Source organism: Leucoraja erinacea, chromosome 28, assembly GCF_028641065.1.
Source record: "Leucoraja erinacea ecotype New England chromosome 28, Leri_hhj_1, whole genome shotgun sequence".
NCBI lineage: Eukaryota > Metazoa > Chordata > Chondrichthyes > Rajiformes > Rajidae > Leucoraja > Leucoraja erinaceus.
Window position 1 is genome coordinate 897,348 of NC_073404.1, and position 18,135 is coordinate 915,482.

The 18,135-nt window shown below is 47.1% G+C and overlaps 1 protein-coding gene across 3 annotated transcripts in view; it reads right to left on the reverse strand.

The window, feature by feature from the left end:
- ncf1 (neutrophil cytosolic factor 1) overlaps nt 1-17,831 on the reverse strand; it is a 64,795-nt gene extending 46,964 nt beyond the window's left edge. Inside the window, exons 1-2 of one of the 3 annotated variants that reach the window (XM_055657449.1) lie at nt 17,215-17,831; nt 5,075-5,155 (exon numbers count right to left, since the gene is read on the reverse strand). In XM_055657449.1, the coding sequence (XP_055513424.1) occupies nt 5,075-5,155; nt 17,215-17,289 (156 nt within the window). In that variant the 5' untranslated portion in view covers nt 17,290-17,831. The remainder of the gene's footprint in view (nt 1-5,074; nt 5,156-17,214) is intronic. The other 2 variants (XM_055657451.1, XM_055657450.1) reach the window with 2 other exon arrangements.
- Between the last annotated feature and the right edge of the window lie 304 nt (nt 17,832-18,135).

Sequence of the window (18,135 nt, forward strand, 5' to 3'; positions counted from 1 at the left end):
TAAACACTCGAGTCTCTGGACGACGAGATCGACCATCGCCCGTGCCTGCGGTGGTCACTTAGTTTAGTTTAGAGATACAGCACGGAAACAGGCCCTTCAGCCCACTGAGACCGCACCAACCAGCAATCCCCGCACAGTTACAGAGAAAGGTTGAATGTTAGGTCTTTATTCTCTGGAGCGCAGAAGGTTAAGGGGGGACTTGATAGAGGTCTTTAAAATGATGAGAGGGATAGACAGAGTTGACGTGGATCAGCTTTTCCCTTTGAGAATAGGGAAGATTCAAACAAGAGGACATGACTTCAGAATTAAGGGACAGAAGTTTAGGGGTAACATGAGGGGGAACTTCTTTACTCAGAGAGTGGTACCGGCGCTGTCGTTCTGTCCCCGTTCCCCCCCCCGCCCCCCCCCCCCCCCCCCCCCCCCCCCCCCCCCCCCACCACGGGTGGCCAGAGAGGTCGGGAGTCAGACGTGAGCTGTGCCCCCAGGCCCACAGCCAGCGCAGAGAAACAGCGCTAAACCTAGCTCAACTCTGCCTGGTCGTGCGGGAAATATGGCCAGCGCAGAGAAGCAGCGCTGGTATCCCGTCAGTCCAGTCAGGGCTTGGAGGTTAACCCGGCAAGACAGGCAGAGTTGAGCTGCATTTAGCACTGGATTGAGCCTCCGAAGCCTCGCGCATGTGTGCGCGGCCGTCAAAAAATTGTCCCCCCCTGTCCCCCGTTCCCCTCCATATTTTGATAGCGAGTTCCATGCCTGACCCGTGCAACAACCCAGACTGGGTTATCAAACCCGCCGACAAGGGAGGTGCCGTGGTAGTCTGGCGCGCTGATCGCTACAAAGCTGAGGCCACGCGCCAACTCTCAGACACCTCCTCCTACTTATCTTTGGACCATGACCCCACAGACGAGCACCAGGCCACTATCAACACTGGCTTCATCACTTCCGGCTCCCTGCCCTCCCCAAGCCTCCAACCTCAACGTTCCCCAGCCCCGCACGGCCCGATTTTACCTTCTCCCCAAAAGCCACAAGCCTGACTATCCTGGTAGACCCATTGTTCCTGCCTGTTCGTGCCCCACCAAACTTATTTCCACATACCTCAACTCCATCCTATCCCCCCCTGTTTAAATCCCTCCCTACCTAGGTCCAAGACACCTCACACGCTCTTCATCTCCTCCATGGCTTCCATTTTCCAGGCCCCCATCCCCTCATCTTCACCATGGACGTCCAATCACTCTACACCTCCATCCCCCACCAGGAGGGTCTTAAAGCCCACCGTTTCTCCCTCGACCGTAGATCCAACCAATCCCCGTCTACTGATACTCTCCTCTGCCTAACGGAGCTGGTCCTTACCCTCAACAACTTTTCCTTTGACTCCTCCCATTTCCTCCAAATCCAAGGCGTAGCTATGGGCACGCGCATGGGCCCCAGCTATGCCTGCCTCTTTGTAGCGTACATCGAACAATCCTTGTTCGAGGCGTACCGTGGCCCTATCCCCGAACTCTACCTCTGCTACATCGACGACTGCATTGGTGCTACCTCCTGCACCCACACACAACTCACTGACTTCATCCATTTCACCACTAACTTCCATCCGGCACTCAAATACACCTGGACCTTTCCGACATCTCCCTACCATTTCTAGACCTCACTATCTCCATCACAGGTGACAGACTACTGACCGACATCTACTACAAACCCACTGACTCCCATGGCTATCTGGACTACACTTCTTCCCACCCTGCTTCCTGTAAGGACTCCATCCCCTATTCCCAATTCTTCTGTCTATGCCGCATCTGCACCATGGATGAGGTGTTCCACACCAGGGCATCGAAGATCTCTTCACTCTTTGGGGACAGGGATTCCCCTCTTCTACTATAGATGAGGCTCTCATCAGGGTCTCCTCTATACCCCATAACTCTGCTCTCACTCCCCATCCCCCCCACTCGTAACAAGGTCAGAGTCCCCCTTGTCCTCACCTTCCACCCGACCAGCCGTCACATACAACAAATAATTCTCCGACATTTTCGTCACCTCACATGTGGCATCCCAGCACTGGCCACATCTTCCCATCTCCTCCCCTATCGGCTTTCCACAGAGACCGCTCCCTCCGTAACTCCCTGGTCACTTCGTCCCTTCCCACCCAAGCCACTCCCTCTCCTGCCACTTTCCCCCGCAACCGCAGGAAATGCTACACTTTACCTCCCCCCTCGACTCCATTCAAGGTCCCATGCAGTCTTTCCAGGTGCGGCAGAGGTTCACCTGCACCTCCTCCAACCTCATCTATTGTATCCGCTGCTCTAGGTGTCAGCTGCTCTACATCGGTGAGACCAAGCATAGGCTTGACGATTGCTTCGCCCAACACCTCCGCTCGGTCCACAGTAACCAACCTGATCTCCCGGTGACTCAGCACTTCAACTCCCCCTCCCATTCTGAATCCGATCTTTCTGTCCTGGGCCTCCTCCATGGCCAGAGTGAGGCCCACTGTAAATTGGAGGAGCAGCACCTCATGTTTCGCTTGGGTAGTTTACACCATCCCTGCTTTCTCCTTCTTTTCCCTCCCCTCCCCTGCTCTCCTGCAGCCCACTGTCTCCGCCTCTTCCTTTCTTCTTCTCGCCCCCCCACCCCCACATCAATCTGAAGAAGGGTCTCGATCCGAAACGTCACCTATTTCCTTCGCTCCATAGATGCTGCCTCACCCGCTGAGTTCCTCCAGCATTTTCGTCTACCTTCGATTTACCAGCATCTGCAGTTTCTTCTTAAAACATTTTCAGATAAGGTGATTTTGGACATGACGGGAAAAATGTCATCCGGAATATGTAAACATTTTATCGTTACCGTGTAGTTTTTCACAAAGATATAAACACACACCTACTGTATATACACACATACAAGATCAGACTTTTAGAATTATATACTAGACCAAGGGGGACCCGTTGGGTCCCATCCACTCAAGGCGCGTTTGCGGGGGGGGGGGAGGGGGTGGGGGTCGGCCTGCGGCATTACACACACACACACTAACCACACCCACGCTAACCCCCCCCCCCCCCGTTGATATTATATCAATATTATTCATTCGCTCCTTTTACACCATCCCCCGCCCTATCCACATGCATAGCCCCCAACTGCTCAGGCACGGCTAGAGAGGGAGAGGGAGGGGGGTAGAGAGACGTCATCAGCGAAAGCTCGTCATTTAAATTCAAAGTCTTTTGATATTTTTAAACCTTTTCGGTAATGTCGCAAAGTAAAGCATGGAATTTTCAGATAAGGTGATTTTGGACGACGTGAAACATATCAACCGGAATATGTAAAAATGTTATCGTTACCGTGTAGTTTTTCACAAAGATATAAACACACACACACACACACACACATATACACACACATACACGATCAGAGTTTTAGAGTTATATAGATATATAGATATATGGATGTGTGACTGACAGATTGCATGTTGTGCCTGCTTTACTTGCTTAGAATTGCTCGCTAATGAATAACAGGTGGTTTTGCAGAACTGGAAATGGTGTTGTGACTGTAAAGGGAAGAGGCCCGATACCAAGTAGAACTGCAGAGAAAAAGAAGTCTGTTCTAGACATAATAAGAACTGGTTCAGCTGACTATGTGATTAGCTGGACCCGTGACTATATACTGCCTGTGCACAGAATAATTGAGTGGGACCACGAGGAGCGGGCATGTATGTAACCATACTTGCAGTGACTATCCCACTCCCGCTAGCGTAATAAAGTCGTGTCTTTACCATGAGCATCAGTGCCCGCCTACATTTATTTTTCCAGAGAGCGGGCGAGCTTTAACACCTACGTAACCTCTCCCTATAGCTCAACCCTCGTCCTGATAACACCCTTGTAAATCTTCTCTGTACCCTTTCCAGCTTAATTACATCTTTCCTATAACATGGTGCCCAGAACTGAACACAATAATCTAAGTGCATTCTCCCCAACGTCATATAGAACTGCAACACGACCTCCCAACTTCTATACTCAATGCTCCAACTGATGAAGGCTTAAGTGCCAAAAGCCTTTTTGACCACCCCATCTGCCTGTGACCCCACCTTCAAGGAACCATTCACCTGCACACCTAGATCCCTCTGCTCTACAACACTCCCCAGGGCCCTACCATTCAATGTGTTGGTCCTGCCCATGTTAGACTTCCCAAGAAACTCAGATTTGTGCCGCACGACCTCCCACGTACAAAACCATGCTGACTATCCCTAATCAGCCTTTGCCCATCCAAATGCATGTATATCCTATCCCTCAGAATACTCTTCAGTATCTTACCTGCTACAGATGATAAGTTCACTGGCCTATAGTTCCCAGCATTTTCCCTGCAGCCCTTCTTGAATAGAGGCACAACATTTGCCACCCTCCAGTCTTCCGGCACCTCTCCTGTAGTTAAATACGGCTCGTAAATTTCAACCAGGGCTCCTGTAATTTCCTCTCTAATTTCCCACAATGCACTTGGATATATCTGAGATTGCTGCCTTGAATACTCAATGTTCAAGTTCAAGTTACATTTATACACATACACCATTTATTGTCACATACACCAATTGGTGCAGTGAATTTTGAGTTACCATGCAGCACACAACACTATAGAATTTAACATAAAGCATCCCCCACAGCGGAATCAATGTTTCCCACTGTGAAGGAAGGCAACAAGGTTCAGTCCTCTTCCTCTTGTTCACCCGTGGTTGGGGCCTATTGAGGCCAGCATCACCAGTCACAGCTTTATTGATATCTATTGAGGCTACAGAAACGGGCGTACAAATGGGAGATGGACTTTAATGCGAGCAAATGTAAGGTAGGACATCGAATAGTACAGCACAAGAACAGGCCCTTGGGCCCACAATGACCATCACGTATCTAACTGCATATAACCCGTATCCCTCCATTCCCTGCATTACCATACGCCGATCTGAAGAAGTCTGATTATCTGAAATTGTTGAACTCTAAAGGCTTTGCAGCACTTCACTCAGCTGGTATGATGCAGAGCCTGAGGACAACCTTGAAGCACTCGGGCTCCTGTTACACCTCGTGCATGACCATTGAAATCAACTACTTACATGGAAATCGTAGATTTCGGAGAACTTTCTGTAGATGAGCTTCTCTGACAAGTCACTCCACTTCACCATCAGCATATAAACCTGAATAGAAAACACCTCGTTAGCTTTTAATTTAATTTTGTTTACAGATACAGCGGAAACAGGCCCTTCGGCCCACCGTGTCCGTGCCGACCAGCGATCACCACGTACGCCAGCACTATCCCACACTGGAGGGACAATTTACAATTTTACTGAAGCCAATTAACTGACAAACCTGTGGGTCTTTGGAGTAGGGGAGGAAACCGGAGATCGTGGAGATAATCCACGCTGGTCACGGGGCGAACATACAAGCTCCATGCACACAGCACACAAACCTGGGTCTCTGGTGATGTAAGGAAGCAACTCCACCTGAGCCACTGCACCTCCAAAGATAAACTATCCGATCTCCTTTCCCTCCAATGTTGGATCAACATGGAGTACTGACTGGGAGCTGGGTTGAGCGGGGAAAACTGGAGACGGGTCATTGGGAAGGGAAAGGATTGTCGGGAGGGAGGCGTGTGGTTTTTTGTGCACCCTGGCGTGCTGCTCCAATGGGAATTATAGGCCTATTCATGAGCCTCCAAATAGAGCCCAGTCTCCATCCACTGTGTCCACGCTGCTCCCTCCCTGTTCCCTCACTCAAACTGGGACCTCTGCTTCCTGATCCCTGGGCGAAAGCACTCTACAAATCAGGCAACAATTTCAAACCATCTTTACCTCTGGGGAAATGGTATCCAGGAAACACCAAGATTGCTGGGGTCATGCACTGTGAGGAAGGCTGTCAAAGTATTCAGTGTGATATAGTGTTCAAGAAGGAACTGCAGAAGCTGGAAAATCGAAGGTAGACAAAAGCGCTGGAGAAACTCAGCGCGTGAGGCAGCATCTATGGAGTGAAGGAAATAGGCAACGTTTCGGGACGAAACCCTTCGGTTTCAGCACAAAACTTTGCCTATTTCCTTCGCTCCATAGATGCTGCCTCACCCGCTGAGTTTCTCCAGCACTTTTGTCTACAGTGGGATATAGATCAGCTAGAGAAACGGGTGTAGAAATGGCAGATCTTACTGTATTTGAGGTAGAGCATAAGACATAGAATATTACAGCATCGGGGGGGGGGGGCGGAGGAGGGAGATGGCAGCCCTGCCGGCAGTCTGTTCGTTTATTCACCCTTTTTGTTATTTTTAGCGTTTGTTTAAAGTTTATTTTAATGTTCTTCTGTTTGTTTTATGTGGGGGGAGGTTCTTACCTTCCCGGAGATGTGATCAAGTTTCAGATCACATTCTCCATCGCTGGAACTGGAAGCCGCCTCGGACTGTCGTGAGCCCCACCGTGGGACTTACCATCGGAGCAGATCCCTTGCCTGAGATCGCTCCCACTATGGCCTGCGAGTATTGCCCGAGCCAGGTTTAATAACCTGATGTCTGTGGGGAAGTAGCTATTCCTGAACCTGGTTGTTGCAGTCTTCAGGCTCCTGTACCTTCTACCTGAAGGTAGCAGGGAGATGAGTGTGTGGTCAGGATGGTGTGGGTCTTTGATGATACTGCCAGCCTTTTTGAGGCAGCAACTGCGATAGATCCCCTTGATGGAAGGAAGGTCAGAGCTGATCATGGACTGGGCAGTGTTTACTACGTTTTGTAGTCTTTTCCACACCAAGCCACGATGCAACCGGTCAGCATGGTCTCTACTGTGCACCTGTAGAAGTTAGAGAGAGTCTTCCTTGACAAACCGACGCTCCGTAATCTTCTCAGGAAGTAGAATCGCTGACGAGCTTTCCATTGGCATGAGCCTTGACAGCATTGATGTACAGAAAGACCTCGCGGTCCAAATCCATAACTCCCTGAAAGTGGCAACTCAAGTAGGTAGATTGGGAAAGAAAGCATTTGGTATGTTTGCTTTTATAGATCAGGGCATTGAGTATAAGAGTCAGGAAGTCAGTGATGCAGTTTTATAGGACTTTGTTTAGGCTGCACTTTGAGTACTGTGTGCAGTGCTGGTCGCCTAGTTACAGAAAGGATATGGAGGCTTTGGAAAGGATGCAGAGGAGGCATTGGGAGTATTAGCTGCACAGAGAGCTTGGACAGACTTGGATTGTTTTCTTAAAAATGGCGGTTAGGGGGTATGGAGAGAAGGCAGATACAGGATACTGAGTTGGATGATCAGCCATGATCATATTGAATGGAGGTGCAGGCTCGAAGGGCCGAATGGCCTACTCCTGCACCTATTTTCTATGTTTCTATGTTTCTAAAACCGAGAGACAATGTGATGGGCAACTTGTTCAAGGAGTGGTGTGGGTTTATGGAACGAGCTGGTAGACCTGGTACAATTACAAAGTCTAAAAAACATTTTGACAAATACTTGAATTGGAAAGTAGTAGAGAGATGATAGGACATAGAACCACACCCTCTTCTCCCCTCTTCCATCAGGTAAGAGGTACAGAAGTGTAAAAATGCATAACTCCACATTCAGCGACAGTTTCGTCCCAGCTGTTATCAGGCAACTGAACCATCCTATCATCTAATACCAGAGTGTGGTCCTGACCTACCATCCACCTCATTGGAGACCCCCAGACTATATTTAATTGGACTTTACTGGACTTTATCTTGCACTAAACATTGTTCCATGTATCCTGTATCTGTAATAATAATAATAATATAATAACTTTATTTATAAAGCACTTTAAACAACTGCCGTTGCCACAAAGTGCTGTACATGAGAACTCATGGACAAGAAGTTATTACAAACCATTAAAAACCGTAAAACAAAGGACTATAAAACAGTAAAAATTAAAAGCACTAAAAACATAGCAATGTCTCAGCCAGTGTCGAAAGCCAGAGAATAAAAATGAGTTTTTAGGGTGGATTTGAAGATGGACAGTGAGGGGGCCTGTCTGATGTGCAGCGGCAAGGTGTTCCAGAGTGCCGGAGCAGCAACAGAAAAGGCTCTATCCCCTCTGAGCTTCCGCTTAGACCTTGGCACCTCAAGGAGCAGCTGATCAGCTGACCTGAGGCACCGGGCAGGAGCGTTTGGGTGGAGCAGCTCAGAGAGGTAAGGCGGGGCGAGCCCATTCAACGATTTAAAAACAAATAAAATAATTTTAAAATGAACTCGAAAGTGCACTGGGAGCCAGTGAAGGGAGGCCAAAATTGGCGTAATGTGCTCCCTCTTTCTAGTTCCGGTTAAGAGGCGAGAGGCAGCATTTTGAACCAGCTGGAGACGAGCCAATGAAGCTCGTGCGACTCCAGAGTAGAGTGCGTTACAGTAATCCAGCCTAGATGTAATAAAGGCATGAATTACTGTTTCAAAATGCTGCCGCTCGAGAATGGGCTTCACCTTTGCCAGCTTGCTTAGGTGAAAGAAGCTGTACTTAACCACCGCGCCTATTTGTTTATCTAGTTTAAAATCACCGTCCATCCTAAAACCCAGGTTTAAAACTGTTGGCTTTACGGACAATGCCAGTGGACCCAAGTCAACAAAGGGAGGTTCACGGCAGCCATTGGGGCCAAACAAAATCACCTCTGTCTTTTTTTCATTAAGTCCCAGAAAGTTTAAGGCCATCCAGGACTTAATGTCCTCAAGACAAGACAGAAGTGATTTTAGAGAACAGTCGTCTTCCTTCCTGAGTGGCATATATAACTGGCTATCATCTGCTGTAAAAGTGAAAGGAGATGCCATGCCTTCTTAAAATTGAGCCCAGAGGAAGTAGGTATAGAGAGAAGAGCAGGGGCCCTAATATTGAGCCCTGTGGAACCCCATATGCCAAGGGAGCGGAGGAGGATTCAAACCCAGCAAGGCTTACACGCATGGTTCTGTCTGCCAGATAGGACCTGAACCATCCCAGGGCACTGCCACAGATGCCCACTTGTTGCTGTAATCGGGAAATTAAAATTCCATGGTCCACTGTATCGAAGGCGGCAGATAGGTCCAGCAAGACAAGAATTACATAATTACCAGAGTCGTTTGCCAGGAGGATGTCGTTAAAAACCCTTAGCAGAGCTGACTCTGTGCTATGCATAGCTTTGAATCCAGACTGGAAAACCTCCGGAATATTGTGCTCGTCCAGGAAGAGTTTCAGCTGAGCAGAAACTACTTTCTCCATGATTTTAGAGATAAATGGCAGCTTGGAGATCGGCCTAAAATTGGCCAGAACAGTTTGATCCAGGCCACGTTTCTTAAGTAATGGCTGCACTACAGCATGTTTAAAATTTTCGGGGACAACCCCAGAACACAAACTACTGTTTATGATGGCGAGAACTGACTGCCCTATACTCGGGAAAACCTCTTTAAAAAGAAGAGGAGGGACAGCATCACAAGGGGAACCCGACGGCTTGATATGGCTAACCACATCCTCTAGACCCGACAATGTCAGAGGCACAAACTTATCGAATGCCACCAGGCATGGGGCCGGAACAGAGGGATCAGAGGCAGGAGCTGAGATGAGAGCCCTTATAGAAACAACCTTATTGATAACAAAGTGCAGGAAGTCATTGCACAATTCGGACGATGCTTCCAGGCAGACAGGCTGTGGGGCATTTAAAACAGAATCAATGGTTTTGAATAACACACGTGGGTCGTAACGTTTAGACACTATTATATTAGACAGGTAATATCTTTTGGCCTCTTTAACAGTATTTTGGTAATTACGCCAGCTGTCCTTTAGAATTTGCGATGAAACCTGCAGCCTGTCCTTCTTCCACTTTCGTTCAGCTCTGCGACACTCCTGTCGAGCTGTACGAGTTGCGTCACTGAACCAGGGCTCGGGTTTAGCTCTGGGCTGCAAAGTTTGTACACTATGGACAGCTTGATTGTAATCATGTACAGTCTTTTCGCAGACTGGGTAGAACACAACAAAAAATCTAATTACTGAACCTCAACTAAACACAGGAACAGTGTCTTCAGTCCACAATGTCTGTGCCGAACATGATGCCAAGTTAAAGTGATCTCCTCTGCCTACGTGTGATCCAACCCCTTCCATTTACTGAATACTTATTGCCGATCTAAAATTCTCTTAAAAGCCACTATCGTATCTGGCTCCACCGCCACCATCAGGCAATGTGTTCTAGGCACCAACCACTCTAACCACAAACACCTCACACATCTCCTTTAAACTTCACTTCAACTTTGGCCGCTCATCATTTCCAACACAGGAAATGATTCTGATTGTCACCAGAGGTACAACTCTCATAATTGTATATAGCTCTATCAGGTCTACCTCTGATGTGCCCGAGAAAACAATCCAAGTTTGTCCAACTTCTCCTTGAAGCTACTTTAGTTTATTGTCACATGTACCGAGGCACAGTGAAAGGCTTTTGTTGTGTGTTAGAAAGACTATACATGATTACAATCGAGCCATCCAGTGTACAGATACAGAATAAAGGGAATAATGGGAGCAATGTTTACTGCAAGATAAAGTCTAATAGAGTCTGATCAAAGATAGTCTGAGGGTCTCCAATGAGATATACAGTTGCTTAGCACTACTTTTTGGTTGTGATAGGATGGCTCAGTTGCTTGATAACAGCTGAGAAGAAAATGACGCTGAATCTGGAGTTGTGCGTTTTCACATCTCTTTACCTTTTGCCCGATGGGATAGGGCAGAGGCGGGAGTGGCCATGTTGAGACTGGTCCTTGATTATGCTGCTGGCCTTGCTAAGGCAGCGTGAAGCATAAATGGAGTAAATGGAAGGGAGGTTGGTTTTATCCTCTAATCCAGCAGTATTCTGGACAATGCTGGTCTGAAGGTAGATCCCAAAATCTACAAAATACAGAAACTTGCCCTGGACTACCCACATCGAGTATTGACCAAGAAAGCACATCAACGCCTCTACTTCCTTGGAAGGTTTAGAAACATAGAAACATAGAAAATAGGTGCAGGAGTAGGCCATTCGGCCCTTCGAGCCTGCACCGCCATAGGAAGTTCGGCATGTCCCCAACAACTGTCACTAACTTCTACAGATACACCATGGTAAGCATTTTATCGCGATGCATCACAGCTTGGTTTGGGAACAGCTCCCTTGCAGAGAAATTGCAGACTTGTGGACACAGCCCAGCCCAGACCATCACACAAACTAACTTCCCTTCCATTGACGCCATCTGCACTTTACGCTGCCTCGCCAAGGCCACTAGCATAATCAAGGACCAGTCTCACCCCAATCACTCCCTCAACTCTCCTCTCCCATCAGGCAAGAGGCACAGAAGTATGAAAACGCACACCTCCAAATTACTTCCCAGTTACTTGCCAGTTGTTATCAGGCTGAACCATCCTATCTGCAGTTTGAGGGCGGTCCAGAATTACTATCATTGGAAATCCTTGGTCTATCTTTAATCAGACTTTACTGGACTATATCTTGCACTAAACATTATTCCCTTTATACTGTTTTTTGATACTTTTTTCACACAAAGGTTTGTGGATGTATGGAACAAGCTGCCAGAGAAGGTAGTTGAGGCTGGGACCATCCCATCATTTAAGAAACAGTTAGACAGGTACATGGCTAGGACAGGTTTGGAGAGATATGGACCAAGTGCAGGCAAGTGGGACTGGTGTAGCTGGGACATTGTTGCCCGGTGTGGGTGAATTGGGCTGAAGAGCATGTTACCACACTGTATCACTCTATGAAGGGCCTGTTACCACAATATACCACTCTATGAAGGGCCTGTTTCCACACTGTATCACTCTATGTCTCTCCGGCTCAAATTGCAGGAGTTTCAATCCCATTTGCAATTCTCAACAAAGTAAGCAGCCTATGCTTGCATGCAGCAAGATTTAGGCAGATGCATCTTTAATCGGACTTTGCTGGACATTGTCTTGCTTTAAACGTTATTCCCTTCATCCTGTATATGTACACTGTACAGGCTCAATTGTAATCATCTATAGTCTTTCCACTGACTGGATAACATGCAACAAAAAAACGTTTCACTCTGCCTCAGTACACATGACAATAAATAAACTAAACTAAACATTCAGGTGCAGAATGAAAAGTGACATGAGACATTTATAGATTAATAGAGTGATAGTATGGGAACAGGCCCTTCGGCCAAACTTGCCCACACAGGCCAACATGTCTCATCTATACTAGTCCCACCTATCTGCATTGGGCCCATATCCCTTTAAATCTATCCTATCCATGTGCCTGTCTGAATGTTTCTTAAACATTGCAATACTACCCGCTGAACTACCTCCTCTAGCAGCTTGCTCCATACACCCACGTTACCCCTCAGGTTGTTATTAAATCTTTCCTCCTTCACCATAAACATATGGCCCCTGGTTTATGATTCCCCTACTCTGGGCAAGTGACTGAGCATCTACCCGATCTATTCCTCTCATGATTTTCTACACCTCTATAAGATCAACCCTCATCCTTCTGCGCTCCAAGGAATAGAGTTCCAGCCTGCTCAACCTCTCCCTATAGTTCAGTCCCTTGAGTCCTGGCGACATCCTCGTAAGTCTTCTCTGCACCGTTTGCTGCACAAAGGTTACTCCACAAAAGTGCCTGTCCTTCACCATCTTCAACAAGAGACAGGATATCCAACCACAAATTGACATTCTCATCACAGAGACGCCCACTGTCAGCATCACTGGAGTCACACTGGTCAGAACCTGCTGAACCAGAGGCAACAAGTAAGACAGATAAACTCAGGGCATGGATTGCTCAGCGGACTGGGACAGGAGAGTCATAACAGAAACATGGCTGAGAGAAGCGCAGGACTGGGCAGCTCAATGTTTCAGGGTATTGATGCTTCAGGCGAGATAGAGATGCAAGTAAGAGAAGAGAGAGCAGGAGGACTTAACTACAGTACTCAGAGAGAACGTTACATAGAGCAGTACAGCACAGGAACAGGCCCTTCGCCTGATGGTGTTTGTGCAAAACATGATGTCTAGTTAAACAAGACCCACCTTTGCAACCTCAACTCCCCCCCCTCCCCCACCCATCACCCCTCGTTCCCCGATGGCCTTCCTCGCTCTTGGTGGTTACACGTGGGTCCCTGCTCACTCTCACAGCGTGGGTCCCGGTAGACGAGCCGGGCACATCAGGCTTTACTGGATCTGTAACACTCCTGGCTGCACGACACTCCAATCAGATCTGGCAGCAGAGGTGCCTGGGCCCCTAACGGTGGCGGCAGATGGAAAGGGCGGTGGCGGCAGCGTTCGGCACGCTTGCCTTCACTGGGAAGGACATGGAGTGCAAATGTTGCACCATCGTGATGCAGCTGTGAAAGTCGTTGGAGGGCCGGGTGCTGCTCTGCTCACCCATCTACAGGAAGCATGAGTGAGTCAAAATAGAGTCATACAGTGTGGAAACATGCCCCATCTACACAAGTCTCGCCTGTCTGCTTTTGCCCCATAGCCTTCAAAACTAGTCTTATCAATGTACTTGTCTCAATGTTTCTTAAACATTACAATAGTCCCTGTCTCAACTCCCTCTTCTGGCAGCTTGTCTCAGCTGCCCTGCTCTGTGTAAAACACTGCGGGCTTACCTGATCTATTCGGGTCATGTTATGTAGGCTTACGCCTGTAGTTATAGGGATATGCTGAGACATTTTTCATTGGATCATATGGGGCTGAGGAGTGACCTTATTGAGATTTACGTAGAAACATAGAAAATAGGTGCAGGAGTAGGCCACTCGGCCCTTCGAACCTGCACCACCATTCAATATGCTCATGGCTGATCATCCAACTCAGTATTCTGTACCTGCCTTCTCTCCATACCCCCCCTGATCCCTTTAGCCACAAGGGTCACATCTAACTCCCTCTTAAATATAGCCAACGAAATGGCCTCAACTACCTTCTGTGGCAGAGAATTCCAGAGATTCACCACTCTCTGTGTGAAAAATGTTTTTCTCATCTCGGTCCTAAAAGATTTCCCCCTTATCCTTAAACTGTGACCCCTTGTTCTGGTCTTCCCCAACATCGGGAACAATCTCCCTGCATCTAGCCTGTCCAACCCCTTAAGAAGTTTGTAAGTTTCTATAAGATCCCCCCTCAATCTTCTAAATTCTAGCGAGTACAAACCGAGTATATCCAGTCTTTCTTCATATGAAAGTCCTGACATCCCAGGAATCAGTCTGGTGAACCTTCTCTGTACTCCCTCTATGGCAAGAATGTCTTTCCTCAAATTAGGAGACCAAAACTGTACGCAATACTCCAGGTGTGGTCTCATCAAGTCCCAGTATAACTGCAGTAGAACCTCCCTGCTCCTATACTCAAATCCTTTTGCTATAAATGATAACATACCATTCGCTTTCTTCACTGCCTGCTGCACCTGCATGCCTACTTTCAATGACTGGTGTATCATGACACCCAGGTCTCGTTGCATCTCCCCTTTTCCTAATCGGTCACCATTCAGATAATAGTCTACTTTCCTGTTTTTGCCACCAAAGTGGATAACCGCACATTTATCCACATTATACTGCATCTGCCATTCATTTGCCCACACCCAGCCTATCCAAATCACCTTGCAGTCTCCTAGCATCCTCCTCACAGCTAACACTTGCCCCCCAGCTTCGAGCCATCTGCAAACTTGGAGATGTTGCATTGAACTCCTCGTCCAAATCATTAATATATATTGTAAATACCTGGGGTCCCAGCACTGAGCCTTGCGGTACCCCACTAGTCACTGCCTGCCATTAAGAAAAGGACCCGTTTACTCCTACTCTTTGCTTCCTGTTTGCCAGCCAGTTCTCTATCCACATCCATACTGAACCCCCAATACCGTGTGCTTTAAGTTTGTATACTAATCTCTTATGTGGGACCTTGTCGAAAGCCTTCTGAAAGTCCAGATATAACACATCCACTGGTTCTCCCTTATCCACTCTACTATTTATATCCTCGAAAAATTCTATAAGATTCGTCAGACATGATTTACCTTTCATAAATCCATGCAGACTTTGTCCAATGATTTCACCACTTTCCAAATGTGCTGCTATCCCATCTTTAATAACTGACTCTAGCAGTTTTCCCCACTACCGAACGCTAGGCTAACTGGTCTGTAATTCCCCGTTTTCTCTCTCCCTCCCTTTTTAAAAAGTGGGGTTACATTAGCTACCTGCCAATCTTCAGGAACTACTCCAGAATCTAAAGAGTTTTGAAAAATTATCACTAATGCATCCACTATTTCTGCGGCTACTTCCTTAAGGACCCTGGGACACAGCCTATCTGGCCATGGGGATTTATCGGCCTTTAATCCATTCAATTTACCTAACACCACTTCCCGACTAACCTGGATTTCAAGATCATGAGGGACGTGGATAATGTGAACGCTCACAGTCTGTTTCCCAGGGCTAGAGGACAGGGCTGCAGGTGGGAGAATAAATATTTAAGAGGGTTGTGAGGGGAAACTTTTTCACTCAGAGGGTAGTCCAGAGAAAATATAGAAGCAGTAACAATGCCAACTTTATAAGATATACACATAGGTACAATTTAAAAGGCAATCGGCCAAATGCTGGCAAATGAAACCAGACCATAATGCTAACTTGGTTTAATTTAGTGTTGTTTAGTTTAGAGATACAGCACGGAAACAGGCCCTTCAGCACACCGGGTCTGCACCAACCAGCGATCCCCGCACACTAAAACTATCCTATGCACTAGGGACAATTTACAATTTTGCAAAATGTACAGTTTTTTTGATCTTCAAACAGTTTTAATTACCCTCAATCTTTAGTTGAACTCTAGCTGTGCTGTGAAAGCTAAACACATTGACTATTTATTACCTTCCTATCATCCTATGTTGGCCACTTTCCCCCATCATGCTTCCCCAGTATGTAGCTCCAGGGTTAAACAGTTTATAACCTCATCTCACTTATAATTTTCAACATTTCCGACAAGTCCAAAACAGATCACTGTTGTTTGTCACTTCTCAGATGGTCCACCTGCACAGTGTTACTGGGATTGTCGACGTTTTGTATAGTCTGACCTGCAATCAGATCTGGTGTCCATTTCCTCACCAGCACCGGGCCGCAGTGACAGACTCAGCCCTTGAATCTTACATTATGTTCCACACAATTGAAGGACGAAGGATCCAGCCGACTCCTGACATTCACTGACAAATGGCAGCTCAACGTGCAGGAGGAACACTCGGGATAGTCCTCCCTGTCCCAGTTGTTATGGTCGTAGAGTAACACAGCGTGGAAACAGGCCCATCTTGCCCACACTGGCTTACACGTCCCAGCTACACTAGTCCCACCTGCCTGCGTTTGGTCCATATTCCTCCAAACCTGTCCTATCCATGTACCTGTCTAACTGTTTCTCAAACGTTGGGATAGTCCCTGCCTCAACTACATCAACTCGGGGTCTGAAGAAAGGTCTCGACCCAAAGAGAAATGTCTCTGGTCAATCCAGAGATGCTGCCTGGCCCTCTGAGTTACTCCAGCATTTTGTGTCTGTCCTCTGGTAGCTAGTTCCATGCACCCACCACCCTTTGTGTGAAAAAGTGACCCCGCAGATTCTGTGCATCGACACGATCTATTGCTCTCATGAGTGCTGAGTGTGCCGGCCTCTACAGCCCACAGCCACCCTAGAGCCCACAGAACTGAGCGGAAAACAAGCCCTCCTTGATCCTGAGGGGCCGCCAAAATGTGTAGGAACGTTGCTGGCTTACACCGAAGATAGACACAAAATGTTGGATCAGCTCAGCGGGCCAGGGAGGTCTAAACCCGAAACACCTATTCCTTTCTCCACAGATGCTGTCTGACCCGCTGAGTTACTCCAGCGTTTAGTGTCAATCTTGATCATGAGAGACTGCCCAAGGAGAAGGATTCCAATGCTTTAACTACAGCTGTGGGTCTTTCATTTCATTATTTTTTCCTTTATGCGCAAGAAAAAGTCCCTGGTTATTGCAATCACTTCCTGTTTGAAAGCTAATTCCAACTCATGGTCTGAATCTAGTGACAGGAACAATACACAAGTTCGTTACTATTTACAAAGAACTCATGCTATTCAGGCATTTCCTCTATTCTGCGAAAAAATCTGAGCTCACTAAAACAGTTTTCAAATATGTCAATCTTGCAGCTCTCTAGACACATTGTTGATTATACATTGTACGAATAAACAGAGAAACACAGGCAATATGAATGGATTTACTTCTAAAAACGAAAGGATGAGGATTCAGCAATATTAGTCAGTTACTGGTACTCACATAATACTGATTTGGGACAAATCTTTTTTCAAATCCCAGCACTTCAAGATGTCGGATGTAAGGCTCCTCCATCATGGATGGTCAATAAATTTCAAACCGGCTGCAACTCAGAAGCACTCGACCACCCACACAAGAATGCTTTTGGCTAGTTTGTGCCAAGTTGTGTCTCAGTTACTTTATCACTTTCGAAGTACAATTCCTTGCGTTAACAGGACGAGACAGATTTTGTGCCACTGAGATGCAGCTCTCTGTGACCTGCCCGTGATTGCTCCTGGGCCTTTCTTCCCCTTCTTGAAATGGAGAAGTGAAAGTGACTAATGAGATTTCAGCACATGACAATTTTGGCACGTACAAACCTTATTTAAATCATCATCTGATTGTTAAAGCTAACGCTGGATTGGATCTCTGGTCCTCTGCTCTGCAGCAAGCATGTAGGATGCACTGGGACCCTTTACATTCCAAGTTCATGGATACACAACCGTGATTCAAGTATTTCTCGACCATTGAGCAGATGATGCTCCTTGGAATCTGGATGCTCAGAACTCAGGAAACCAGTGGAAGCAAATCATCCTCACTCAAAGAAACATAGAAACATAGAAAATAGGTGAAGGAGGAGGCCATTCGCCCTTTGAGCCAGCACCGCCATTCATTGTGATCATGGCTGATCGTCCCCTATCAATAACCCGTGCCAGCCTTCTCCCCATATCCCTTGATTCCACTAGCCCGTAGAGCTCTATCTAACTATCTCTTAAATCTATCCAGTGATTTGGCCTCCACTGCCCTCTGTGGCAGGGAATTCCATAAATTCACAACTCTCTGGGAGAAAAATATTTTTCTCACCTCAGTCTTAAATAACTTTCCCTGTATTCTAAGACTGTGGCCCCTGGTTCTGGACTCACCCAACATAGGGAACATTTTTCC